At 43.4% G+C, this 26,331-nt stretch overlaps 4 protein-coding genes across 8 annotated transcripts; 1 reads left to right on the top strand and 3 right to left on the bottom strand.

Annotated features, from left to right (window-relative positions):
- Positions 1 to 3,293: 3,293 nt before the first annotated feature.
- psme1 (proteasome activator subunit 1) lies at positions 3,294 to 7,864 on the top strand. Its single transcript, XM_079181014.1, has 12 exons — positions 3,294 to 3,385; positions 3,513 to 3,558; positions 3,878 to 3,910; positions 4,009 to 4,071; positions 4,222 to 4,323; positions 5,206 to 5,263; positions 5,466 to 5,563; positions 5,723 to 5,791; positions 5,878 to 5,945; positions 6,660 to 6,714; positions 6,962 to 7,048; positions 7,659 to 7,864. The coding sequence occupies exons 2-12, from the start codon at positions 3,520 to 3,522 to the stop codon at positions 7,737 to 7,739; spliced, it is 753 nt and encodes a 250-aa protein (XP_079037140.1). The 5' UTR covers positions 3,294 to 3,385; positions 3,513 to 3,519; the 3' UTR covers positions 7,740 to 7,864.
- A 105-nt stretch (positions 7,865 to 7,969) lies between these two features.
- Positions 7,970 to 10,315, bottom strand: fitm1 (fat storage inducing transmembrane protein 1). Its single transcript, XM_079181013.1, has 2 exons — positions 9,814 to 10,315; positions 7,970 to 8,722 (listed from the first exon to the last, which is right to left on the bottom strand). Exons 1-2 carry the CDS (start codon positions 10,104 to 10,106, stop codon positions 8,053 to 8,055), a joined length of 963 nt encoding a protein of 320 aa, XP_079037139.1. The 5' UTR covers positions 10,107 to 10,315; the 3' UTR covers positions 7,970 to 8,052.
- Positions 10,316 to 11,232: 917 nt separating this feature from the next.
- On the bottom strand, positions 11,233 to 20,206 carry dcaf11 (ddb1 and cul4 associated factor 11). Of its 2 annotated transcripts, none has more exons than XM_079181080.1 (15): positions 20,004 to 20,206; positions 19,398 to 19,647; positions 18,733 to 18,860; positions 17,191 to 17,309; positions 16,990 to 17,054; positions 16,783 to 16,883; positions 16,236 to 16,382; positions 15,945 to 15,999; positions 15,438 to 15,506; positions 15,278 to 15,335; positions 14,104 to 14,289; positions 13,727 to 13,880; positions 13,165 to 13,317; positions 12,953 to 13,059; positions 11,233 to 12,697 (listed from the first exon to the last, which is right to left on the bottom strand). In XM_079181080.1, the coding sequence occupies exons 2-15, from the start codon at positions 19,631 to 19,633 to the stop codon at positions 12,620 to 12,622; spliced, it is 1,656 nt and encodes a 551-aa protein (XP_079037206.1). In that variant the 5' UTR covers positions 19,634 to 19,647; positions 20,004 to 20,206; the 3' UTR covers positions 11,233 to 12,619. The 2 variants fall into 2 exon arrangements, with proteins under 2 accessions (XP_079037206.1, XP_079037207.1); XM_079181081.1 differs by having other exon boundaries at positions 19,993 to 20,206.
- Positions 20,207 to 23,159: 2,953 nt separating this feature from the next.
- Positions 23,160 to 25,894, bottom strand: thtpa (thiamine triphosphatase). 4 transcript variants are annotated; one of them, XM_079181195.1, is made up of 4 exons: positions 25,797 to 25,894; positions 24,875 to 24,944; positions 24,117 to 24,611; positions 23,160 to 23,990 (listed from the first exon to the last, which is right to left on the bottom strand). In XM_079181195.1, the coding sequence occupies exons 2-4, from the start codon at positions 24,942 to 24,944 to the stop codon at positions 23,890 to 23,892; spliced, it is 666 nt and encodes a 221-aa protein (XP_079037321.1). In that variant the 5' UTR covers positions 25,797 to 25,894; the 3' UTR covers positions 23,160 to 23,889. The 4 variants fall into 4 exon arrangements, with proteins under 4 accessions (XP_079037321.1, XP_079037320.1, XP_079037319.1 ...); XM_079181194.1 differs by having other exon boundaries at positions 24,117 to 24,614; XM_079181193.1 differs by lacking the exon at positions 25,797 to 25,894 and adding an exon at positions 25,656 to 25,781.
- Between the last annotated feature and the right edge of the window lie 437 nt (positions 25,895 to 26,331).

The following is a 26,331-nucleotide window of genomic DNA, read 5'->3' on the forward strand; positions in this document are numbered from 1 at the left end:
TGTTGTTTTGGGCAAGCTACATGTACACGTATACGTTAATGTTGTTCTGGTTTTGTCATGTTGCATTATATTGGTGCATGGTCTAGACCTGCAGTCCATTCAGGGACGGGCCTGGGATTTTGGGGACCCTAAACAAGTGCCAGTTCCAGTTGATTTTCTGTCAAATTATTAATCAACTAATGGTTTCAGCTCTAATAGCAAAAGACATTTTTAAAGAATCAACCAGTAAAGAGACACAGAACAGAGCTCAACATCTTATCTTCCATCACACCAAAAGAAACATGCACTTTTTGACATCATGTTACACAACGTTTCAGTTCTGGAGCTCAAATTTCAAGCAGTTCTCTTTTGCTCTCTTTGGAGAAGGCTGTAAAGAAGCCCACTGAGGTTTCAGTTAATCCTAATTATTAATTTCACAACTTTGATAAGCCTGGGTGAAACAGTTCTGACCTCCAGACATGAGACCCCGGGAGGAATACTCTTTCAATTAGCAGTACATGGTGTCTGGTTTTTCAAATGGTGAGTTTCCTGTCCACGTTTCTCTCTCTGGGCACTGGGGGAGGGCTGTGAGCAAGAGGGGAGTGAAGGGGAGGGGGCGGGACAGAGGAATATACCATAGATACAAGATAAAGAGAGAAACCTTAGCCCTTGTGTCTCATGTTCTCTGATAGGGTCTGCAGAGTCAGCAGCCAACCACAGAGACTCCCAAAGCACATGGAGAGCACACACACACACACACACACACACACACACACACACACACACACACACACACACACACACACACATTCACAATGAATGAATGCCTACGCGCTAAACAGCCACAACGGCAGTCCACGGTTATGAAAGGGAGCATTCAAAAATGCAGCAACTGGCAAAAACTACAAGAAGCCATTAAAAGCTGTGACATGCTTTAATCATTTAGCCATGTGGCATTAATGAGACCCTTATTCGATTTTGAGTGTGCACAGGCGGGACTTCGGCCTTTAGAAATCGTATTTGTCCGTTGAAAGTTGCTTGCTGATCTCACTTCTGTAGATATTTGAGGTTAAGTCTCATACTATTAAAACGTTTCACCCTGCTTTTAAAGGCCAACAATCAAAATGACACACACACAGAAAGAAATATACAATTGGGTAATTGGGTAATGTTTTAATGATATTCTCATCAGCCTCAAAGTTCAATCTGGTGTTAAGCTTACAAAAAAAAATGAAGTTCTGAAACTGAACTGAACTCATTATCAAGTCAATGATCAACTGATTAATCAAGCAACGGGATAATAACTCATGTTCAAGCCTCAGTGAACTGACAATGATTTCTCTTTTTCAATGATTTGCAATTAGAAACTGAACCCACCAGGGAATAAAGTATAGTCTCAAGACTACTATATATAGCATCAAATGCTGACTGTGACCATGTGTCCTTGAATTTAGGTTTCTTTCAGAATATTTTTTATTAGCTATTTTTTTAGCTATTTCCAAAGGTCATGTTGGCTTTATTTGCTATTCTTAATCAGAGAGATGTGCAATGCAAGCAGTTTTTTACAAGCGGGACTGTGGCTTGCTGCAACCTTAGATCTGAATGAGGAATATTAATGAAGTTTACTTCAGAAAGATGAAATTGCAGCAGAGAAACATTTACATTATATAGCAGCCTGTTTTGATTGCACAAAATACATAATATAAAAGAAGTACATTACTCCCTTGAGAGGTATTTGCATATTGAGATAATTTACATTTCAGTACAAGGGAGCTATTGAGTCACAACGTTAATATGGCGATATTGTAACTGTGGAAGGAGCTGTTGAAGTCTTTATAAGAGTGTATTTACTGACATGTCGCAAATCCTAAAGTTCTCCCCTTCTACCTCCTGCCATCTCTCTCGGCCCACTTTAGTTCAGATACACGACCTTTGTCCCCGGTATTTCTCAACAGCCTCCCTGAACGGAAAACAACACACTGCGCTGAGTTTAAATCACTCACTCAATCAAATCACAGAATCAATAACTAATGGTGCTGGCACCGTAAACAAGTGCGCCCTTTGCCCTTTGGATCCAACTTCTATACGTGCCTGATGGGTGATGTATTAATTGTGTCTCACTGTGTGGTACTGCACACTGCAGATGTTCAGCCGGATATTAAAAAGATCTATAAAAGGAAACTGCTATCAAGTCACCACCTACTTCTCAGCCAAGCGATTCAATCTGTGTGGCGTCTATTCATCTCCTGATGGGTTTACCTGTTACAGTCTGAATCTGGTGTAACACGGAGTATGTTGGCATAATGATGGCATGTAACGGTGCAGATGACTTTGGTACTGTTTGTGTTTACGTTGGGAGGCTCTGACGTCCTTTTCTGCCCGCTCAGGGATCCTGTATTTGTTTTAGGCTTTTAACCTGACTGGGTCATCACACTGCTCCTGACGAAAGAGCACATGAACAACAGCAGATCTCTGGAGCAGACACACTTTGGCCTCAGGTTTATACTGATCAGTGCCGAGATAACGTGGTGCTCTCCTGCTATTGGGATGGTTTGTTTGCAAAGACCATGGATGTTTGTCTATATATTGATAGTTTGTATCTTTTTGAATTACATCCATTTTTAATATAGTTGAAGATTTTTTTATATATTTTACAGAGGAATCTTCATGTCATTGAGGCTAATGGTTCATATACCCTTTTATATCAACATGTGCTTTCGATTTTTGACATGACCTCACATGTTTACTCTGATGCTGTTAATCATTATCTTTTTGTCTGTAGTTTGCCACAGAGCGCTCAGATTTACTCCACTTAGAACAGCAGCACCATCTAGTGGACACAGTCAGAACAGAAAAAAAGAAGAAAGTTACAAAATGGTAATGAAAACCATCGCAATATCAGAATCAGACATGTATGCGTGCGCATACATGGAATTTGACTCCGGTTACACATTGCTCTCATCGTACATACATACATAGAATATACAATAAACAAGAGAAATATAAAAACAAGGACATTAAAGACAACAAAGTACAACAGAGAACGTATGTACGATGATGATGGATGATGCACACTACTCAAGCGAAGACGTGTCAGCGTGCATTGATTATTCATTTGACATTTTTCCACATAATGTATTGCAGTTGATGCAATTTTTTTCTTTACGGTATTTATATTACAGCTTTATATATATTAATTTGAATGTGTTATTATTTATTATTTAAAAAAAGAGAATATTTGTATTTCACTTCTTCATTGCCACTCCCATTCCTTATGGGAAATGCGGAAGCTTCCTTAAAAAACTAAAATTCCCACAATGCAACAGGATCACCCGCCGTTGAAGAGGGGGGAAAGTACGGAACTGTCCAAGCGTACTTTCATTTTCGCTTTTTATGCTGAGTAACTGTGAGTATTGTCCCGTGTCGTGCACGGCATCGAATTACACAAATAAAGAGCTTTGCTATTCTTTATCACGGAGTAGATAGAGTTTAAACGCTTCAACAAACTATATCGAGTAACGTTTCATCAACAGAGACGACATGGCTTCTCTGGAACTTCGTCCCGACTCGAAGAAACAGGTGAGCAAAAAACACGTCTGCTAGCCCGATTTAAACGTGCCGTTTGTAACGTTACCGACCTTTTAAACCCACTTTCCCTTCAAACATGGCGGGGTCAGTGATGCTGACAGGTGAGACGAGTCAGGTAAGTGGTTGCTCTGATAGCGAGACAGACAGCAGGGGGTCACGCGACGTGAGCAGGTGGGGTTAGTTATCAGGTAATTAACGGTCTGTTAAGACGTGTGGACAGCTGTTCCTGTGAATATCCTTCATGTAGCGACAAGTGTCCGTGCATAGAGGAACGTGATCAGGACTAAATCACGTGATCTCTTTGTTACAGGTGGATGACTTCTGCCAAAAATTCACCAAGGAGGTAATTTATCTAATATTCCCAAATCTCTCCCAACCATACCATGTATTTATCTTCCTCATATTATTATTAATTCATGTTGGGTTTTTTTTGCACAACAGGCGGAAGACTTGATATCCAAATTTTTCCCTCAGAAGATTGAGGAGCTGCAGATTATGTTGAAGGTTTGTGACTATTAGCCGTACTGGAGACTTCCTGTTTTTCCTTTTTTTTACAATAATGTTTTGAGACCAAATTCCCTCCCAATAGTGATTGTTTTGAGAGTATGTCAGTCCCTGGAAAAAATGCAGCAGGACATTTGTGTTTTCTGTCAGACATCTTTCAGCTGTGACGACCTGGCGTCCCTCAAGGCTCCGCTGGACATCCCGATACCTGACCCGGTGAAAGAGGAGGCCAAGCGCAAGAAGAAAGAGGAGGTAAGTCCCACGTGTCTGAAGTCCAAATACATCCCAAGCATTTGCGTGTTCAGAGATCAACACCGGTGCCATATTATATAAATGTCATTGGCTTCACAATAAGGAGTATTTAAGTATTTTATTTTCTTAACCATTGAATTTCTGAAAGCCTCTCCACTGGGATCCTCAGTCAAGGGTTTATATAAAGCTCTGCATTGGCTTTTATACCATAATCAGATAATATATTTTGTAATAGTCTAATACTGAAAAGAATACCCATTTAAGGGGTAGAAGTATCCTGCAGGTGCTCCGTGCCGCTCAGAACCATCATTGACTTAAAGATAAAAGCAGAAAAGTCACTCAAGCGTCAGACATTTTTTCACCCTCTACAGTATCCCACATTCATACTGATCTCTCCTTTATTGTAGCAGTTGCTGTCATGTTGCACACATTGATTTAGAGCAGGAAAAAGAGCAACGCTGCCAAAGTCAATAGTTTAATGTGGAGGGAAAAAAGGGGTTTGAAAGAATATTTGCGATCATACGGCAGCTTAGGGGAACACACTTGAGGCTGTTGGAGTGCGTTCAGAAGGAGCAGGGACTGCTGCAACTAGGTTACATTTCTTCTACAAAGAAAAAAAGAAAATCCAGCGTTTGACATCTTCATTGAGAGAGAGAGAGAGAGAGAGAGAGAGAGAGAGAGAGAGAGAGAGAGAGAGAGAGAGAGAGAGAGAGAGAGAGAGAGAGAGAGAGAGAGAGAGAGAGAGAGAGAGAGAGAGAGAGAGAGAGAGAGAGAGAGAGAGAGAGAGAGAGAGAGAGAGAGAGAGAGAGAGAGAGAGAAGTCTAAGAGATTAATAGGCAGCGAAAACTCTCTGACCTGCTGCCTTCTGTTCCTCTGTTGCAGAAGGAGGGGAAGAAAGACAAGGACGACGATAAAGAGGATAAAGAGGATGAAGATTCAGGTAGAGACGAACATGCTGCAGTGGTTGTCAAGCTATCTACAACACAAGTCACTATTAAATAAGAATATTCCTTTTATATTCCTCTTTAAATGCAGTTTTCTGTATTTGTGATGAGCTGAAGGTGTACGGCTGACCAGAATGTTCTGATATTGTGGCTGAAAGTGAAACAATGTCTCCGGGTGTTGTCTTTTTGGTCCACCAGGGCCTCCCTGTGGTCCCATCTGCACCAACGGGCGGGTGGAGAGTCTACTGCAGCAGGTGAAGCCTGAGATCCAGACGCTGAAGGAGAAGCTCAACATGGTCAGTCGGTCTCTCAGCTTCATTTTGTCTAAATGTGGTCGCTACGTTTTACGCATCTAGTGCACAACATGTGTGAGGAAGCTACCTCTGTGTAACATAGTTGTGAGGATAACCGTGAAACTCTTTTAATAAATTAATAAATTCAAATTTCCTCGACAGGTGACAATGTGGGTGCAACTCCAAATCCCTAAAATTGAAGACGGTAACAACTTTGGAGTGGCTATCCAGGTTGGTAGCCGGTGAATGATTCTCTTTTAACAGTGTTGTTGTTATGAAGTGTATTGTTCGGTTTAATATCTTTGTTCGTCCGACAGGAGAAAGTGTTCGAGCTGCTGACCAACACACGCACCAAGATCGAGGGGTTCCAAACTCAGATTTCAAAGTAAGAGCCCACACCAACGCTGCCCCCTTGTGATAGATTTTGTTTTGTTTGAACGGTAAACACAATACGCAGTCACAGCAATGCGTCCACACAGCTGTTGTCAGTTGGCTGGTTGCAGCTCTGCTCAGTTTGCAGTTGGCCACAGTCATGGTAGTAATTTGCAGAGATCATCAAACACCAGAAGCATCATATGTGTGTGTTTAGTTGTTGCGCCCAAATAGCTGCAACAAAACACCAGTGTCAGACAGCTGTTTGCCAGTCACGGACTCTACACACATACAGTTCTGAAAAGAGATACAAGTAGTCATAATAACTGAAGACACCCTTTTATAAAGGATATATAACCAATAAGCACACTGTTGCTCAATTCTGTACACCCGCTAGCTTATGGTGGCTAATGTTAGTTCATCTTAGCAAACTTAAGGTACATATTATATTACAAAAACTTTGCATTTTAGCAAAATGCCAAACTTAAGCATTTAGCTCCACAGTAGTTTAGCATTTAGCACGTTGTTTGCTCTTCAGCAATAGTCACAATCTGGCTTTAACCAAAATTGGACACTCGCTGATATTAAAGACGATCAGACGGGAATATATCCTGTTGACTGTTATAAATGAATGACGAGTAACTTTCCTTCCCTGTGTGTGTGTGTGTGTGTGTGTGTGTGTGTGTGTGTGTGTGTGTGTGTGTGTGTGTGTGTGTGTGTGTGTTAGATATTACAGTGAGAGAGGTGACGCTGTGGCCAAAGCCTCCAAACAATCCCACGTGGTCAGTATCTCATGTTGTGAATGCGGTCAGACTGCTGCATTGCAACTCGTGTGTGTGTGTTTCTGTGTGTTAAATGGTCACACACTCAGTGCTGAGTGGTCATTGTGTGCACACTGAATGCTCTATTTGTGTGTAAAATAATGAGTTATTATGATGGTGTTCTGTTTTGAGTAAATTGGGTACATGCCAGATGTGCCGTGTGCGTACGGTATGCTTCTGCATATCAACTGTGTGTTTTCTGCTGCAGGGAGACTTCAGACAGCTGGTTCATGAGCTGGACCAGTATCAGTACTGTGAGCTCCGCCTTGTGATCTTGGACATCTGCAACACATATGTAAGACACCTACGCCCTGTTGTTCACCGACTTTTAAAACCCTTGTATTTCACGTGTTTGTGTAGAAATATCGGAAAATGGTTCAAAATCCGATTGCATAAAAACGGATCATGACTGTTAGAGTGCATTGCACTCTGCGTACATGTCACCTGGATATTGTAAATCTAATGTCTCAAACCTAATTCACCATCTGTTGCAATCATGCACTGCACTTTGGATACAACTATCCACACATCTGTAAAATATTCCAGTCGTGTCCCAGCAGCAGGGATGTTGCCTAAATGGAATCCATTCCTTCTTAATAGGAGGGTAATTAAACTAATTGCTGTGCTTGTGTTGAATTGATTAGCGCTCCATCTCCCATCCATTAATCACTGTTGTCTCCTTCCTCTGGCTATTGTCTCCCTGTGTTTGATGCTGTTAATGAACACGGCGGTACAGGTGATGATGAAAGGAGCTGTTCCCCCACAATAACGGATCTGGGCATCGCTCTCTCTCTCTCTCTCTCCACTGCCTCTGACCTTTATGTCTCTCTCACATGCTGTCGATCTTCCTTTTAAACCTTTCTCTCACTACTTTTCCACTGATGTCTCTCTCTGTCTGTCTGCAGGCTGTGCTGTTTGACGTCATTACCAAGAACTTTGACAAGATCAAGAAGCCCAGAGGAGAAGGCAAGGCTCTCATCTACTGAGACTCCAGCATGCTCGCAAGATACAACTGCTGTAGTGTGACACTCTAGTAACAAAACACCCGCTCTGACATGCGTGTGCATTCATTTTGGTTCAAATTACTCAATAAAGCAACATCATTCTGATACTTCTGTCTGCTTTCTTTTGTCCCAATGGGAATTCAGAATCTGGCTTTAGACCAATATTGGCCTACAATGAATGTATTCATATGACGCCAGAGGTATGTAGTGTTAAGGTTTTTTACAGGTGATTTAGACTCCTTAACTTGAGTCGCAACCACATCCCCAAAAACATCTAGTGAGGGTTTCACACTGCTTAAGGCTGTTTGTCGATGTCCGTGGTGGTAAACAGTCCCTCTGCCGGCAAACCAGGACCGGCCCAGCTCGGTTTGAGTCTGTACCAGCCTTGATAGAGTCCTCTCCATACCAGGTAGCCCAGAGCTCCTCCCAGATGCTGGGAGGGGAACTTGGGGAAGTATGCAAGCAAACACATGAGCAGGAACATCCAAACGGCGAGTAGAGCTACACACAGGAGGAAGATGAACCGTAGAGGGGCCCCAGGCGACCTCTGCAGAGCCTTTGTTTGAGCCAGGTGACGACCAAAGACGGACATTTCCTCCACAAGCAGCAGGCAACACAGGCAGACGATGAGGATGTCCTGGGATACTTCGTAGCCTCTCCACACCATGGCGGCCTTGAGGCAGGAGGCTTTGGTCTGGTCTTCGTGCAGGAGCAGCAGGGGCTGGACGGAGGAGGTGGCGCCTTGAGTATCCCGGCCGGGGGTCATGGGTTCATAACAGGTTCCCGCTGCATCCTCCAGCAAGGTCAGGAGACGCCGACAGCCCCACCACAGGAACCCGACCACCCCCATCCGAGAGAGGTGGCGGAGGAGGAGAGAAGAGGAGCGGCGGGCTGAGATGGAGAGGAGAAGGATGAAGGAGCCCGTGAAGACGCAGGTCCAACCCCAAGTGGACGTCAAGAACTTCCTGCAAGAGAGCAGGAATCATCTTTTTGAATCCACTCAAACCAAAGGATGAATGGTGGCTTCGCTAATGGCCTCACACATGAGTTATACAAGACCAAAGTGCACTCAATTATTTCACAAAAAAGCCTCATGGGACAATGATTAATTGTAGCTACTGTGTCTTAAGTGCAGAGCAGGGCCGTCCTTCAACCAGAGGATCGGCGGTTCAATCCCCGGCTCTTGCTCCGCTAGTCACATGTCGATGTTTGTCGAAAAATTGCTCCCGTAGCTGTGTCTACGGTGTAGAAATGTGATAGAATCGGAATTGTAAGTCGCTTTGGATAAAAGCTTCTAAGTGACTGTATTGATTAACTGTAACGTTAGTTTAAACTGTGCGGGTGGATAGACACCAATAAACATACTATTGATATAACTGTCAGTATAATGCTGAATGCTATATCATGGTGGTACAGGTAGTGGGGAGTCTGTCAAAGTTTAGCTAGCATTAGCTAGCATTAGCTATTAAGCTACTGGTCATACCAGAGTGTACTGAAGAGAGCAAGAGTGGATTTTATTGCTCATGAATTCAACTGTCCATTTTAAAGACAAATAATGTCTTTAATATTATTTCAAAAGTTACATAATCTTGCTTTAATAATGATAAAGGTTGGCATAGCATGTATTTTAATATGAACCTTCACTTGTGCTCTTACTATTATTGTTTACATTTCATTTATTTTTGTACATAAAATTACAAGTGAAAAAAAGGAATTTCCCTGTGTTTAATAAAAGTATTTATTCTCCCTCTCTTCTTAATAAAGTCATGATTGACAGTTTATCGACTCTTCAAATGTAGGCAATGACTTGGTTCGTGTAACGTCATATAGCATAGATAGAGCATGTTGAGCTATGAGACGTATTAATGACAATACCTACTTCACCATATTTGGTGTGAAAGTGCAGTTTAAATTCTTAACTCTTAAATGTAACTGTTCTTCAATGTTCCAGTAGTTAAAGGAGCATAATGCCACTTTCTATTTCTTTTCAATTTCTAACAATAGCAACTATTTATGAATATTTCCATTTAAAAGGAGAAACACACCCATGCAGTACCTGTACAGGTAGTGGTTGCTGTTGGCGAAGATGCTGTACTGTGACACCCAGAAACTGAGCAGAGGACCAAACACAACCAAAGCAGACAGCATCAGGTGGAAATGTCGTCTGAAGAGGCTGCTTCCTAAAATCCTGGCCAGTGAGTCTGTTACCAGCACCAGAGCAGCGTTCAGGAGTCTGAGGAGGAATTTCCCCAGCAGAATCACCTCTGCGGCCATCTTGTGTAACTTCTCCAAGTTGATCTCTGGTGAGAAGCCATTTGAGGAGTTTTCCGTCTCGGCATCCATGTTCATCTGCTTCTCGACGACTTTTTTTTGTAGTTTTGGATTGAATTATGACAGTGTTTTCCTCCCCTTTCCTCCAATTAGAGCCCCGCGGTGGAGTCTGCCTGACTTTCTTTTGTCTTTGAGAGGCACTCCGGCTCCACTCTGGGAGCCTTTCCACTTTATCACTGTCAGGCGTGCAGGAGAACACATGCTTTATAAAAATACAACCCCTCTCTCTCCCCTTTACCCTCAGAGGCCCTCCCCCAGCACAGACTCAGACTAGAGGGGTGGACATGGTAATGGCTGCTGCTGTAACTGACCCCATTATTCTCAAAACAATGACCCAATGCTTTGTGAATGTGATCCTTATAGCTGCCAACTGAAATTCAAATTAAAACAACATTTTGTATGATGGCTTTAAACAACTACTTTACAATCAGACCCGCAGGCGTGTTTTAATCACATTTAGCTTTAAAAACAGTCTCGTCTTTTCCTGCATAAAGAATCATTCCGACTGGAATGGATCGTTTTGGCTCCTTCTTTGGTTCTCCTTGGGTCCCTCCATTCTTAGAATCAGCTGTCGGAGCCAAAACTAATTTAAGTTATAAACTGTTGCCAGTCTGCATTTGGCGCCATGAACAGCTGCATTTCTCACAGCACATTCAGTCTTCTGGATTTGCAGGCCCAGTCCCCGAGCCGGAGCCTCTTAAACCTCTCCAACTCCCAGAGCCAGATTGAGTAAATGTAGTCTTTCTGTGGGATTTATGCTCAATAAAAAAACACACCAAGAACTGTTTTCACAAGACAGGACATCCAGTCCCACTACTATACATAGACTGCATATCCATACCAAGAGAAGTACTGCTGGAGTCCATAGGGGGAAAGGCTATTAGTTTTCTTTAAGTGACGCAGATTTAACAGCGCAAGGATATTCTGAGAGCTACAAAAACATCTGAATGCTGAACTCAGCTAATTTTCCCTGAGTTGTGTCCTCCTCTTGCTGATAATTTATCTGAAGACCTTTTCCTTTCACTGAAACTGGAGCTGAGCTGATACATTATTCCCTCCCCCACCGTGTTGGTGCGTTAAGTATTGTATAAAGCAGGAACAGTAAGTGTATATGAAACCATGCGCGCCAAAGAATCCGTCTAATTTTAGACCACTTAACTGCATTGCTGTCATTACGACGCCCTTGAAGCGACTCTGCTTTGGGTTCCTGCAGCTACTAATTGTCCGTCGTGTGCTACTGGCTAAAGAAACGGCACGTGACGTTTGTTCAGTGTGACGGAATTATATATCAGTGCAAATGAACGCTTCTCTCCATTTAGTTCACCGGTAACGGTGTGAAATTGTATTTACATTTGCATGTTTAAAGCCTGATAATGCAAATGTAAAAAAAATAAAAAAGGTAATTTCTTCTCAATAACAGCAGCAAACACTCAGTGTAACGCTTCAGGTTGTGGCCGTACATTAAAGGTTTTATTGTTACTGTAAAACAACGGTGAAATATGGGCTTTGATATAAACACCTGAAAATTGCATAAACAGATCAGTGTGTGAGTTTTGATCCACGCACACATCCCCGGTCCCTTCACCGAGTCTCGACACGTTATCACACACACTCTTTCTCATGTTCAGTGGATTCAGGGCTCGTGTTTACAGAGCTGAGCGCTGACCCAGGATCAATAATAAGACCTCAGACTAAGACCGCAGGCTTCGAGGTGACATAAAGAGGATCTAACACAAGATCATTGTGAGTTCGACAGTGAAACGAAGAGACTCGGTGCGCGAAGTGCGTTCGGGTGTCTTGGTCATCGTGGTGTTCTGGGAATCTCCCGACACAGGAAGCTGAAACACAGGAAGTTCCCCCCCTGAACAGCTGACCGAGACGAGGACCAACGGGGACCTCCGGTCGGCGACACGTCTGCCCGGTTCAGGAGTCACGATTCAGGCAATCGGTATCCAACATAGCGGGTTATTATAAAACAATCAGTCTTTAGATGTGGCCCTTTGAAGCTCGTGTTATTCCCACCAGCAAGAGTCCAATACAGCCCCACTGACAACTATCTAAATACACTCCCTGAATGCACATACCATTAAAATACTATACATTTATTCAGAATTATCGTCGCCAGCTCTAGCTTATCGTTAAATTTCAACAGGTCGTTTAAGTCGGTGCGGTGCTGAGCGTTTCCAGCTTCCGGCACATTTTTTTTCGTTAAGTGTTTCAGGCCAAATTCAAACGCTCTGGCCTGTTGTTGACAGTGAGGCAAAAACAAAAAGAGAAGTAGGCCGTCCCACTGTGCCCTAATCTGCTCCCGAACAACGTAAGGCTATAATGCCTTCCCAAATGAACACTTCACAACCACGCTACAACTGTAATCATTAATATCCAGCATTGAATTTGAAAAAATATTGAAGTCTCTCCCAGTCCTGAGCTGAGCTTATATATAGACCGCCCGTGTTCGGGCCGGCCTCGCCTCCTCTGCGGCGACATCTTTTCCGTTGTCTCTCTGAAAAGGTCTTCCCCCCCCCCCGTCGTCAGACTCTGTCCCGCTCTCTCTCCTCCTCTAGCGGATGAGTCTGTCTGTGCTCCCACATTCGCACCGCTCCGTCCCACTGTGGAGAAACAGGACGAGGGGCAGAGCGATCAGAGACAAAAAGGCCTTCGATGGATCATTTTACATTAGCTCATATATTTCTGTGAATGATCCATTTAATTCTCTGTTATTAACAAGGGATTTCTATGGTCCTCCATTTCTGGAGAAAACAACCGTCTGGTTTAATTCCCATTTTTACATCTTTAATGTAATATTTATGATCACAAGCTTTCACACAGACTCCAGCTGAACAGTTTGCGTTAACAGCACTCACAGAGCTGCTGACGATGTTGTCCTCGTACGGGTGCCAGCTGACGTCCCTCACGCACGCGTCATGGCCCGACAGTCTGGAGACCACGGCGCCCGTCAGGACATCATAAACTGGACGGACACACACAAACAATTCAAAAATATTTAGCTACTTGTAGCCGTGTCCTGTAGATCGTGTCCTTTTTTTTTTTTTTTTTAAATCAATCCCGGACTCACTGATGATTTTGCCGGTGGAGCAGCCGGAGTAGATGAACCTCTGTCCGGTGGTGAACTCTGGGGAGAAGCGGCTGCGGATGAGGGTGTGCAGGACGCCGTGACCGCGGTAGGTCATCACCGAGGTGTCGCCTGTCAGCTTGTGTCTCTTCAGGGCTGAAAGGGACGCGTAACATTCTTTTAGGAATCGCCAGAAATCGTTTTTTCAGAAGTCAGAATCTACCTCGCATTAGTTTGGTGCAATTTACGGAGCAATAATAGAGATCATTTACATCCTAAACGTCTATGATCTGGTGAAAATAAATGGGTACGCTACTATCCATCTCCTGTCCTCTACGCCTCCCCCTCCTCTTTGACTTGTAATGCTAATCACTCACTTCTCTATGTGTGGTTTAAATACGGTCGTATCCTCTTACCGTCACCACACATACACACCCACGTTTCACCTCTCCGTCATTGGCCCCCTTTCCCTTCTTTCATCTATATATCCTCCTCCACGAGACCTCCCCTCCTCTTCTCTTCTCCGTGTCACCACCCCCCCCAATCTTCTCCCTTACTCCCTCACCTCTCTGGGGAACCTGCTGCCAGCGGTAATCCCAGTTCTGTTGGGTGACAGCCAGGCGGGAAGCTGCCAAGCCCTCTTTGGGCGAGAACTTCCTAACGTCCCAGAGCTTGATGGACTGGTCCTTCGAGTTGCTGATCAGATAGCGTGCGTCACCCTAACACAGTCATGACACAGGCGAGGAGGACCAAATTAAAGAAAACAAACCTCAGGGTTAGACCAATACACCGGACTAACGACACATTACACTGGGCTAATATTAGCATTGACTTCATCAACTTCCAACCAATCATCGGTCAAATCCAACTACCCATGAGGCTTTTGGGGAACTTGTCATTGACAGATTGATAAAATACCGGCATACCCCCCCCCCCCCCTACCTTGCTATGGATGAAGGTGATGCCGTCTCGGTGGCCGGCCAGCTGTCCGACAGGCTGCGGTCTGTCCTCCCGCAGCGTCCGTCTGTCCCACACCTTGCACAGCGCGTCGTCGCTGCCAGAGAAGAGCAGCTGGGACGAGCTGTCGGCGAACGCCACCGCATTCACGTCGTCCTCGTGGGCATCGATCTAGACGAGCGGAGAGAGAGAGACGCAAAAGAAAAGACAGTCGGTGTTTTGTGTGTGGAGTGTGAGCGAGCCAGGGAGTGCGTGTGTGTGTGTGTGTGAGAGACAGTGCCTTTGTCTGCGTGTGCGTCAAAGTCGTGACGGACACAAACGTCTCTAGAACTGATGCAGGATATTTCCTATTTGATTTAACTTCAGACATATTTTTCTGGAAGACTGAAGGAAACTGAGACTTAAAAAACATTATTATTACTATAATTCCCTGCGGCAGACGAGCGGGGAAGCGTCCAAGAAGTGAGAGGCACTTGATTCAGCTGCATGCTGCTGGAAGAGGCTCAGAGAACCGTTCCTAAATAGAGCATTTGTTGGGGACTATTTTTCACCCGCTAATTTGGTGATCTAGTGGCTATTAACAGCAGCAGTAAGGCGTACGTGGGATTGAATCAAGATAAACCTACGCCGTCTATTGTCATAAAGGAGCATGTCAGCGAGTCTACCGGTTTATAGAAGCTTAGAAATGGAGCTCTATGGCACAGAACAATACGATATATCAGGATCAGTTTATCGTCGGTTTTAGTCTTTTCATGGGATGTGTTAATAATAAGAGAAATATCGACCACCATTAGACTTTTCTTTTAGGTGAGAATTTAGCAGAATTTGGCAAAATGAACAAGTTCAGAGATTAAGCGCAGACACACTGACGCAGAGGTAATAAGAGGGGCAGTATGAGAAAGAGCATGTACAGCGGTGAAGCAGATGGTGGAGACTTCTACGCAGAGGGGGGGGGGGGGGGGGGGGGGGGGGAGGGGGGAGGTGAGTTTAACCCCCCCCCCCCCCTGCCACTGCAGGGTGGAGCTGGACTACATTACAGGGCGGTGTGAAACTTTATGTGAGCCGGCACGCGTTCAGGTCGGGCTCACCTTGATCACAGGGCGAGGCGCAAACGGACAGAGCGCGACAAAAACATAAAACGCAACTCAGGCAAACTAACCTTCAGCGTTCGTTTATTCTGCTCGAGATCGAAAACGTAGAGGCAGCCGTCGTTCGCTCTGAAAGGAGAGAGATGAAGGAGAGAGTGTGAACACGTTCCAATGAAGAGGCTGAATGCGACCGAGTGTGCTTCATAAACGTAAAAGCTAAATTGCGCTCACCCTCCCAGGATCTCGTTGCCATCTGTGGACGCAGCCAGTGAGAACACACAGAACCTCCTCTCATCTGGACTACAAAAGAAACAGCAGCACACACACACACACACACACACACACACACACACACACACACACACACACACACACACACACACACACACACACAAGCAGGTTGACACTGCAGCAGTAGCATCATTATTGAAATCACATCTACTGTACGTCATCCCACGCCAAAAAGCCCGATGAAGCCACGCATCACCTCTTAAACAATGCTATTGTTACGAGTGCTTACGTGGTGCTTTGTTGAAATAATGATCTCTCCAGTTAAAGACACACACACACACACACACATACACACACATACTGAGTGAAAGGATGGATGCTGAGGTGACAAGTTCTGACAGCATCATTCATCCAGACGGTAATGAGGGGAGAGGAGGGCCGGCTGGTAGGAAGTGATAGATTACCTGCTCCGTAATGTTATAAGTTACTATGAGGGGAAACACTAACTTGAGGTCCAGGGCGGTGTGGTTTTCACTGTCTCCATCTATACTGCACAAGTGAACTGCGGGGAAGACGCACAGAGACAGAGAACGTGTGAATAAAACAACATATAGGGGGCTACACATTAGTCAGATGTTTATTCAAGAAAATCTTTTACGCTCTTTTATCCGACATTTAGAACAATGTTTAAAGGTGCGCGGCAACGCAGAGCGCACCTTGTACCTGTGATGCAAATGCTACAGTATCAATAGGATCAATAGCTGCTACGCTAACTAGCATCATGTCGGTTAGCCTTACTGTAGTCGGACCAGCTGGAGTAGAGCACATTTTGTCCGTCGGGGGTGAAGCAGACGTCCAGCACGCTCCAGCCCACGTCGCGAGCCTTCACTGTTCGCCGTAAGTGAAAGCGGCCCCTGGTGGTGTCGTACAAGCGGATGTTCTGGTCTGCAGCGAGCATCAGGATGAAAAATAAATATATATATATATTGTAATCAGAGAATGGGTGGCTGTTATCACGTGACGTATCTGGGTGACACCTGTTGACCCCTCGCATGTAGTGTTTGCTTTCAAAACAGAAAGTAAATCAGGGAGAAATATGACACGGTGCAACAAGATTTGGTATTTTCTAATAATTCTTCAGTTTGTTGTCAAACACAGTTGCTGTCTGATAGTTGTCGTTGCATCGATAGAATTTTTAAAAGATCAGTAATACGTTCTGTATGTGACACTACACGATCGGCCATGATGATTCGGTGGTCTGCGCAGTTTAAAACAAACACGAGGAACCCCTATCAGATCTGATTCAGTTCCTCTGGACTCTCATGTTGGATCTCGGGTTATTTACCTTGGCAGGCAGACAGGAACATACCGCCATCCTCGCTGTACACTCCACAGAAGGCTTTCTGCTGGTACGTATCCTTGTGGGATACGTAGTTTGGCAGAAAACTGCGAAGAAAAAGAAAAAAGGGTCAATATCATTTGACAGACAGCAGGATGAGTCGTCTTGTAAGCGTCACGTCTAGACTATTGTACATTTTCACAAAACACGTACTGTGTGCGGATGCGACTGCACTCTCCGTGAGAAAAACTGGAGCCTCTACATCTGCCCTGCCTCCTCTAAAAAGCAAAAGAGTTCAGCAGAAAACATCAAACTGGTCAACATTCATTTGGAATTAAACTGGCGGACACAAACAAAACCATCTGGCTACATTAGTAGTCCTGAAAATGTAGTTTATCATCTCTGCGGGGTGACCTCTGTCAGCATGTGGGTGAAACCGCGGCGGCCTTTCCCGGCCAAGGAGCCGGTGGCCAGCAGGATCTGAGTTCGGATCTCACTTTGGTCCACTTCATGTGTGTCGGGTTGGGTGTCCACTAGGAAGATGACACAAGACAAAACTTGGTATTAATTACCACTAACTGTTTCAACACTAATGCGCTTTGACTGAATGCAGGAGAACAGCATTACTCCACCACGATATACATCTTTGACTGAAAGACACATGACCAGGGTTTTTCATAAGCGCCGGCTGGATATTAAAACATTTCAAGACGACTACTTTCTTACGGATTCTTTTGATAGCGAGTTGCTTCTCGCCCCTTTTGATGTAAGGTGCCTTGAATCCAATTAGGCAGAGCGTGCTTGCGTGTCACTTGAGGAGAGGGTAGGATGAAAGACTTTTTCCCCCCAAACCCACCTTTAGAAAAACTCAACAAGTAGCTTGCTCGCCAGCCAAGGAACGCTCACAGACCGGCTACTGAGAAGCAGACAGAGGAGAGGGAGGGAGGAAGGGAGGGAGGAGACTCTCATGGCAGAAACTTACTGAGACACAACGACCCCGTTAACATTATTTATTAGTTAGTGAAAAAGCAGATTGAGCTCGTTTTGTAGAGTAATGTTTTATATCTATAATCTAACCTTGCTGATGTTTTGCTTCATCATGAGCTGTTAGAATAAAATAGTTTAAGGGTTGAAGAGCTAAACCATGCAGTATCTTGTAAAATAAACAAACACTGGTCATAAGCACAAAGAAATAACAAAAAACCTCGCTACTTGGATTTTGATGCTCGTATATTGGGAATGTTACGGTACGGGTTCTTGGAGCGGCCAAAAAGGACCAAGAAAGAGCCACGTTTCAGCAATGTCTCACATTTGATACACCGAGTAAAAAAAAACGTTATATTGCACAATATAAGAAACCCAATTATAACAGATTACAATAGGTCTGCAGCTTTATCCCTCTCACTGCATGTAGTAACAACTTCATTCTTTTATCACATCACAGACACGTCTATGTCACACTAAAGGAGAAGAGCAGCAGCAGCAGCCAAGGGCTGACAGAGTATGTTTTGTATTTTGAATTGTCACCTGGCGCCTGATTTACATAAATAAATACATTTACATCATAAATGTGTGCATAAAGATTCACCAGAATGCAGGAAATGAAGTGTTTAACGCTCAACGTTTCCCACTTAATATGCGTCCCCCCCCCCCGCGCTACTATTTTCACCCAGCTGGACATTGCACGCACTAGTAGAAAACCCTGCATGACTTGCATGGATTCATCCTGATTCTGCTTCAGGGGCATTGATTGGACTCCAACGACACAGACTACAAACAGCCGAAAGCACACTGTGAAATACTACAGCAAAGTGAATGTTTTTTTGAGTCCATCATAAGCCTTCCGATGAGTGTGGATGTTGAAAGTGTACGTTTCAGAAGAAGAGCAAGCGAGATACAACTGATGTTTCTCCCATCAGGCCTGTGGACAAGTGAGCGGTGTCGGTCGGAGGTTACCTGGTGGATTGTAGCGGTCCCCCAGCCGACCATCCCAGGCTCCGTCGCTGTCCTCATCAGAGTCAGAGTAGGACTGGACCAGCTGCAGCCCTGTGGCTCCACTCCCATGGACCAGCCGGACCTGGCCCCTGCGCACACACACACACACCCACACACCACATTAGTTCAACAGAGGAATATTCAAAAAATTCCCAGCCACTTTAACGGCATTCAAATCAAACGGAATAAGGATGGGAAACCCCCAACCGCCTCTTAAAGTAGCTTTAGCAGATTGGGGTGTGATGAGGCGTTTCAATTATTTGCTCCCTTGACAGAGAAATAAAAACACCAATAAGCTTTCCTCCTTCTGCTTTGTGCCATTTGAAGAGTGACCAATAAACTGCCCGGATACAAGACACCTTCATAGAAGCTAATGTAGATGTGAAAAGTGATACTTATTCTCTGTGTAAAAAGTCTCACGTTTCAAATATACAGCCTAGAAATGTCATTTAGATATAATATCAATCAAGCTATATATATATATATATATATATATATATATATATATATATATATATATATATATATATATATATATATATATATATATATGCTAAGGGACCAGAACAATTGGAAATCCTTTAAATGTACATAAGGTAAAATACAGCATATTGCACTGATTTCACCTCCTCAGTAGGTAAGCCAGCACTTCAGCTAAGTCAACGTCCTCCTCTGATGCGGTCTGTCTGTCTCCTTGCTGCCTGTCTGCCGTCCTGCGGCCCCGGCTGCTGCTGCTGCTACTACTGCTGCTACTGCTGCTGCTGCTGCTGTGGTTCGGTTCTGGTGCTTCAGGCTGCTCAGCTGGGTTGCCACTGGAAGAGCCCCTTCCACCAGACATCCCAGAACTGGACTGAGAGCCCATAGACTGAAGAGGGCCTAGCAAAGGAGAACGTTTAGAAATCAAATGACAGCTTTAGATTTACCTGGGGGAAGCCAGGTGAACACAGATGCAGGGTGTGTTGATGGTGAGCAGAGACGAGATGGGGGGAAAACAGAAGTTAGGTAATAATGGCTGCAGGAGAGGCTGCGTTAACGTTAGCTAATTTGACATAAATTGAAGCGATTTTGCTCGAGCCACCGTACTTCCGCTTCTTCAAAAAGACCAAACTACTTATTCTGCAAACAGCTCCACCGGAATATTCGCACTGTGCGTTAGCTCATCGCCATTAAGATGCACAGGTTCATTTGTGTTGAGCTAGCTACGGATGCTAACGACTTAACATTAACATTACCGTCTGACTGTCAAACGGTCTCCTTGACAGCTCGTCGGTCCAGCTCTTTTGTCGTTTCGGGCCGAACTTAACAATTTTGCACCGACGCGCAACTTCCGCGAGGTCTAGCGCCCAACGTTTGTGGCGCAAAAACAGCTGAGGTTTGACAGCAACACAGTGAGGTCTGATCTGTTGGCTAGCAGGGCCAGTCGTGAATCGCCATGTTGTTTACAAAATTGTGAGAAAACCCTGCGCGTGCCCCTGCTCCTTCCCCGTCACGTGATCAGCCGCGCTGTTTGACTGAAAACCAATGGCAGTTCAAAACACAGGAGTACACATATATATATATATATATATATATATATATATATATATATATATATATAAATATACAGGTGCATTTATTTCAGTAATTCAATTCAAAAAGTGAAACTCATATATTATATAGATTCATTACACACAGGGTGATATATTTCAAGCGTTTATTTCTTTTAATTTGGATGATTATGATTTACAACTAATGAAAACCCAAAATTCTGTATCTCAGAAAATTTGAATAATGCATAAGACCAATTAAAAAAAGGATTTTTAATACAGAAATGTTGGCCTCCTGAAAAGTATGTCCATGTACAGTATACAGTATGCACTCAATACTTGGTCGGGGCTCCTTTTGCATGAATTACTGCATCAATGCGGCGTGGCATGAGACTGTGGCACTGCTGAGGTGTTATGGAAACCCAGGTTGCTTCAGCTCGTCTCTATTGTTGGGTCTGGTGTCTCTCATCTTCCTCTTGACAACACCCCATAGATTCTCTCTGGGGTTTAGGTCATTCAAGAATTTGGGGGAGATTCACAAGGAGTGGACTGCAGCTGGAGTCAGTGCTTCAAGAGCCACCACACACAGACGTACTGGAGGAAGAGTGGAGAGGCTCACAATCCAATTTGCTTGAGGTCCAGTGTGAAGTGTCCACAGTCAGTGATGATTTGGGGAGCCATATCATCTGCTGGTGTTGGTCCACTGTGTTTTATCAAGTACAAAGTCAGCTCAGCCGTCTACCTTTTAGAGCGCTTCATGCGTCCCTCTGCTGAAAAGCTTTATGGAGATGCTGATTTCATTTTCCAGCAGGACTTGGCACCTGCCCACACTGCCAAAAGTACCAATGCCTGGTTTAATGACCACAGTATCACTGTGCTTGATTGGCCAGCAAACTCGCCTGACCTAAATCCCATAGAGAATCTATGGGGTGTTGTCAAGAGGAAGATGAGAGACATCAGACCCAACAATACAGACGAGCTGAAGGCCCCTATCAAAGCAACCTGGGCTTCCATAACACCTCAGCAGTGCCACAGTCTCATCGCCTCCGTGCCACACTGCATTGATGCAGTAATTCATGCAAAAGGAGTTTTTAATTGGTCTTATGTAATATTCTATTTTTCAGAGATACTGAATTTGGGGTTTTCATTAGCTGTAAGCCCTAATCATCCAAATTAAAAGAAATAAATGCTTGAAATATATCACCCTGTGTGTAATGAATCTATATAATATATGAGTTTCACTTTTTGAATTGAATTACTGAAATAAATTAACTTTTCGATGATATTCTAATTCATTGAGATGCACCTGTATATTTATATATATATTTATATATATATATATACACACAAACCAAAAAACAAATCATAAAGGCATACACAGAAAAGAAACAGGCAGAAACCAGTTAAACAGACATACGATACACATCTAGCATGTACAGCTCTGACATAAAATGTCAAACCAAATTCCCAGGCTGTTGAAATATGCCTCACCCCATAGATGAATGCATTTCCTTACAAGTGAAAGGGAAATTCCGTTTTTTTGCTAAGCCTAATTATCTGCCCTGATTTTTGCTTTAAAATATTAAGAGATCATTGTTTGGTATTAATTTGCCATCATGGATGGCTTAGAAAATGAACCTAGAAGGGACATAAGCCCAGTGCTCCTGAAAACCACATTTACTGTGAAGGTGTCACACCTAATCGGACATCATAATGCGTTGTTAAGGGTTGCACTTGGTGGTACAGTTGTTGTTTGAGGCATCTTTTCCCAGGCGTCCTTAATCACATAATCTAGTTATAGCTGGTGGATAGCTTTGGTGCATAGCTCAGCGATTTAAATCAACCGAACGTGTGATTTAAATGTGAATACTTGTGTTGCATTCTGTGAAATCAGTGTTATAGAGTGAGCTGCAGGTATAGTTAAGGGGCTGTGGTTGTATGCTTTGGAACATTACAGTAAACCTGCAAGAAGAGTGCTGGTCTCCACGTACTGTACGGATTAACACACTTCTGGTTCTGCAACATTTTTATGGTGGGTGGCAACCAGCAATAGGGTGCATTACGGTGCATTACCACCATCACTATGTTGGGAACCCCCCTAAAAAGAATCACTGAACTCTCAACTCTCACTCTTGGTAACATATCCATTCATGCTTTATGTATTACATGTAATTTTCTGTAAACTCCATGCACAATTGAAATGATATTGTTTTGGTCTTGTATGAAGAGGGCAGCTGCGTTATGATGTGGCCTGTCAGTGGAACTCAGTGGTCGTGCATGAAGTCGGCCTCCAGTGTCGTCTCCCTGTGTAAAAAGACGAGGACTGTAGGCACCCAGCTGTCAGAACGCAGACTGACAGGAGAAGCCTGGGTGTGTGTCTCTCAAATGACTGATGATTGCTCTCTGTCTGAAAAAGCTTCCCATGTATCACATTACTCTGTAGTGTATACACTCTGTTATTGTGTGTGTGTGCATCACAGGTGTCCAGACAAAGCTGCCTACAACAGGTGCTGGTGTTGGCAGTAGAAACGAGACCAGCCGAGCGATCAGTCGGAGGGCTTATTTCAAGCTCCCAGAAAATGTTTCTCACTATAATGAGAAAACATCTGCCGCTACTGTAAAAAAAAAAAAAAAAGGTTCTGTCAATTCAACTAAGTTATTCTATCGTTTTAACGAGATTCAGGATAGATCTCTTGTACAAACAAAAAGGATAAGTAACTGTTTCACTGTTACTCATCCTACATACCAAATACCCACGAGTAAACATTTGCAGTGTAATGATTGGCTTAAACATTTTGAATTATTATAGTGTCATAAAAATATGCAATGCAAAAGTTCCTTAATTTATTTATTTATTTGCTGCAAAAGACGTTTCAATTCAGTGCAAAACAGTATTTTATCATTCATACATTCGTGCATTGAACACTTTGTTGACCTTTATTTCATTTCAAACCATACGCCATAATTCAAAGAGCGAAAGAAAAGTCATTCATGTTTGTATAACCCCAACATGACATTTTAGCCCTTTAACCCATTTAGTAGTGCACATTTCTGAGACATTTGTAAACTAGCACTGAGTGAGAACTGCAGCAAATTGGATCACACTTGTTGATGTGAAGCCAGGAGCAGCCACATCTGCACACAAACATCTGTTCATAAACAAGAAGAATCCAGCTTCTGAAGTCAGCAAAGCAAGCAATGGTTTCTGACACACAGAGTCACCGGCTCTCCATCTGGGAGTGTCTAATGAATTCTAATCGCCTGTCTTTTTAATACAACACAGTACAAAACAATCATCATTAACAGGGAATCGACAGTATTGCACCCTATTTATTTCCAGTGTTCACACTTCCTCTCATACGCTTCGTAGCCAGACACAAATATAACTGTTGCATGTGGTGTGTCGAGCACAGCCGTTGAGCACCCTTCCAAGGGTACATTTCAAGGGCCTATTGCTGTTTTTCTAAAGGTTTCTAATTCAGAAAATGTCTTGAGAGATTCAGGTCTGTACAGCGATTGAATACAGTGAGTCTTTAGATCAAATAAAATAAAAAGAGTACCTTAGTTTTACAGTTAGTTAACTAATAACACGTTACATAACATGTTCCCTCAGTAGTTTTGCATGGTGCTCTGGGTGATTTCTTTGAAGGTAAACATTCATTTTCCCTTCAACTCGCTGATCTCCAGTCAGACCTGAGAAGAAGAAGAAGAAGAAAAAAACATTTACAGAATGGCAAATTGATATCTTACTTGATGAATATAATACATGATAATGACTGTGTTTGAATTCACAGACAGGTTTGACAGCTTTGAGCGCACCCAGTTTTCCAGCCGTCCTTTCGATCTTCTCCAAGGCAGACTGCACGTCTCCTCCGTCTGGAACCAGGACCTCTATCTCTCCCACGTGGTAGCCAAAGTCAGCCTGGTCCAGATCTATCTGCACCCCCTTCTCCTCTACCGTGAAGGACTGCCGCACTGTAGTGAAATCTGCGAAGCGCACCAGATTCATTTCGCTCAGCCAGGACTTGTCCTCCTGTGAGAGGCTGTCCTCCGTCTCTCCGTCCACACGGATGTCTTTCATGACCTCTCTCACTCTCTGTTGGATTTCGGGCAGATTGGTTACCTCCCTGTAGCGAGAACACAGTGCCGCCGCTTTAGATTGTCCTCCAGAGGCCTCGTCCGTACCGTTGACTGTCGTTGGGCACTTCAACTCCCAGCATGCTTTACGTTTACGCAGCCACATGTCTCTCAGAGTCAGGTCAAACTCGGGGGTGTCAAAGTACTGGTCACGAAACTCCCGCCGACCAACACACACTGCTGAGCAAAAAGAAGTGGGAGGAGAGAGACAGCTGATGTAAAAAATGGAGAACTAAATATTAAAATGCTAACGAGGCTGGTACAGATAATTAAACTTCACTATTAACAAGAGACAGATGGCCAGTGTTACAGTGAAAACCACAGCAATTAGTGGCATTAAACGAAGTCCTTCAGTTGTCGTGGATCACAGCATCAGTTAAATGGCTCAGTTCTAAATTTACTCATGCATAAAATGTGTGGTAGACAAATTTAACACATACCCCCGATCTCCTCCAGTGTTTTTAGAGTGTCAGCATTGCACACAAATTTTCTTTCCACTTCCACACTCATCTGAAATGACACAATAAGATCAACACCAACGATACTGTATGCACACAAATCCAGCTAAAGCCTGCAAGATACAGACTGATATTAATCTTTTATAGTCAGTAACTTAATAAGGTTTACGTTTTATATAAGAATGTGTCTTATTTTTATTGAGTACGAAGGCATTTGTCATATTGAGAAAATAAAGTTGAATTTTGTTTTTTGACACTTTTTTTAGTACAAACTAACTACATTTATTCAAATAGTGTGCAGTAACTTCAGTAGTACAGTACAGTAGTACAGTTTAGAGGCATCTGTACTTTACTTTTTATTCAAACAAGATTACTTTTTATGTAATATCTTACAGATTAAGATATTATTATAAGATATTATAAATTCAGATAAATTATTTAAAATTACCTTCACTTCAATCTACTGCATTAAAATGCATCTTACACAGTAGTGCACAATTAATAATAATAATAATAATCGAATATAACAATGTGTGTGCGTGTGACCTTTAGGCGTAATAAAGTATAATTACAGTGTGTTATTCCTTAAGTAAAATATCTGCTGCAATTAACCTATATTTAATCAGGGTTCTCATTTCTTTATTATTTTATTATTTTATTGTCAAGCTCCACTGTAAACTGACAGTAAATGCTCAAAACTGAACTGTTCTTACCAACTATACTACTATAAAGCACTATACAGCAGCAGCTCCTGCAGCCGCACCTGTGTCATTATGAATCAGCCTGGAACCATTTAGCCGAAGCTGCCGCTGCACACTCATTCACGAACAAATCAAAACCTCCAAACCGAACCACAGAGTTCTACAGATCACCATCCGTGTAGCGAACCGCAAACCCCACACACCTTCCTCGAGTCGAGTCCTTTAAATCCCAACAGTTCTGCATTAAAGAAGTGAGCGACGCATCAATCCTAAACCTCTACACGTCAGCGAAGTTTATTTTGTACAGGCGCAATTAGAGACGCCTATCGCGGTATTCAGGAGCATCACTTCCTGTCCCAGTAACGCAGAGGCAATACAGATGGTGCAGTTTTAATCCCCCTGTGCTTCATAAATATTTATTCCACATACTCGACTGTTGATGTGCGCCACACCTATCATTTGATTGAAAACGTGTTATAATTCGCGTGTGTGAGGCTGATTAGAGCCTTTGCGGTTACACCTCTATTATTCAGCCTTAATTAACTCGTCACACTCTTTGTGTCAGTCCAAGTTGGCAGAATGGGGACTCATCTTTTATTCACCTTTAATGTATAAACGAGTACGGGTTTTTACATTTAAATGGATTTAATGTAATCAAGGCATCGAGATACTTTTTTTGGGGGGGGGGGGGGGATTATACATCGTGAATGTCTCTTGATGGCTCATCTTGATCGGCAT

This window comes from Pholis gunnellus (assembly GCF_910591455.1).
Source record: "Pholis gunnellus genome assembly, chromosome: 20".
NCBI classification, from domain to species: domain Eukaryota; kingdom Metazoa; phylum Chordata; class Actinopteri; order Perciformes; family Pholidae; genus Pholis; species Pholis gunnellus.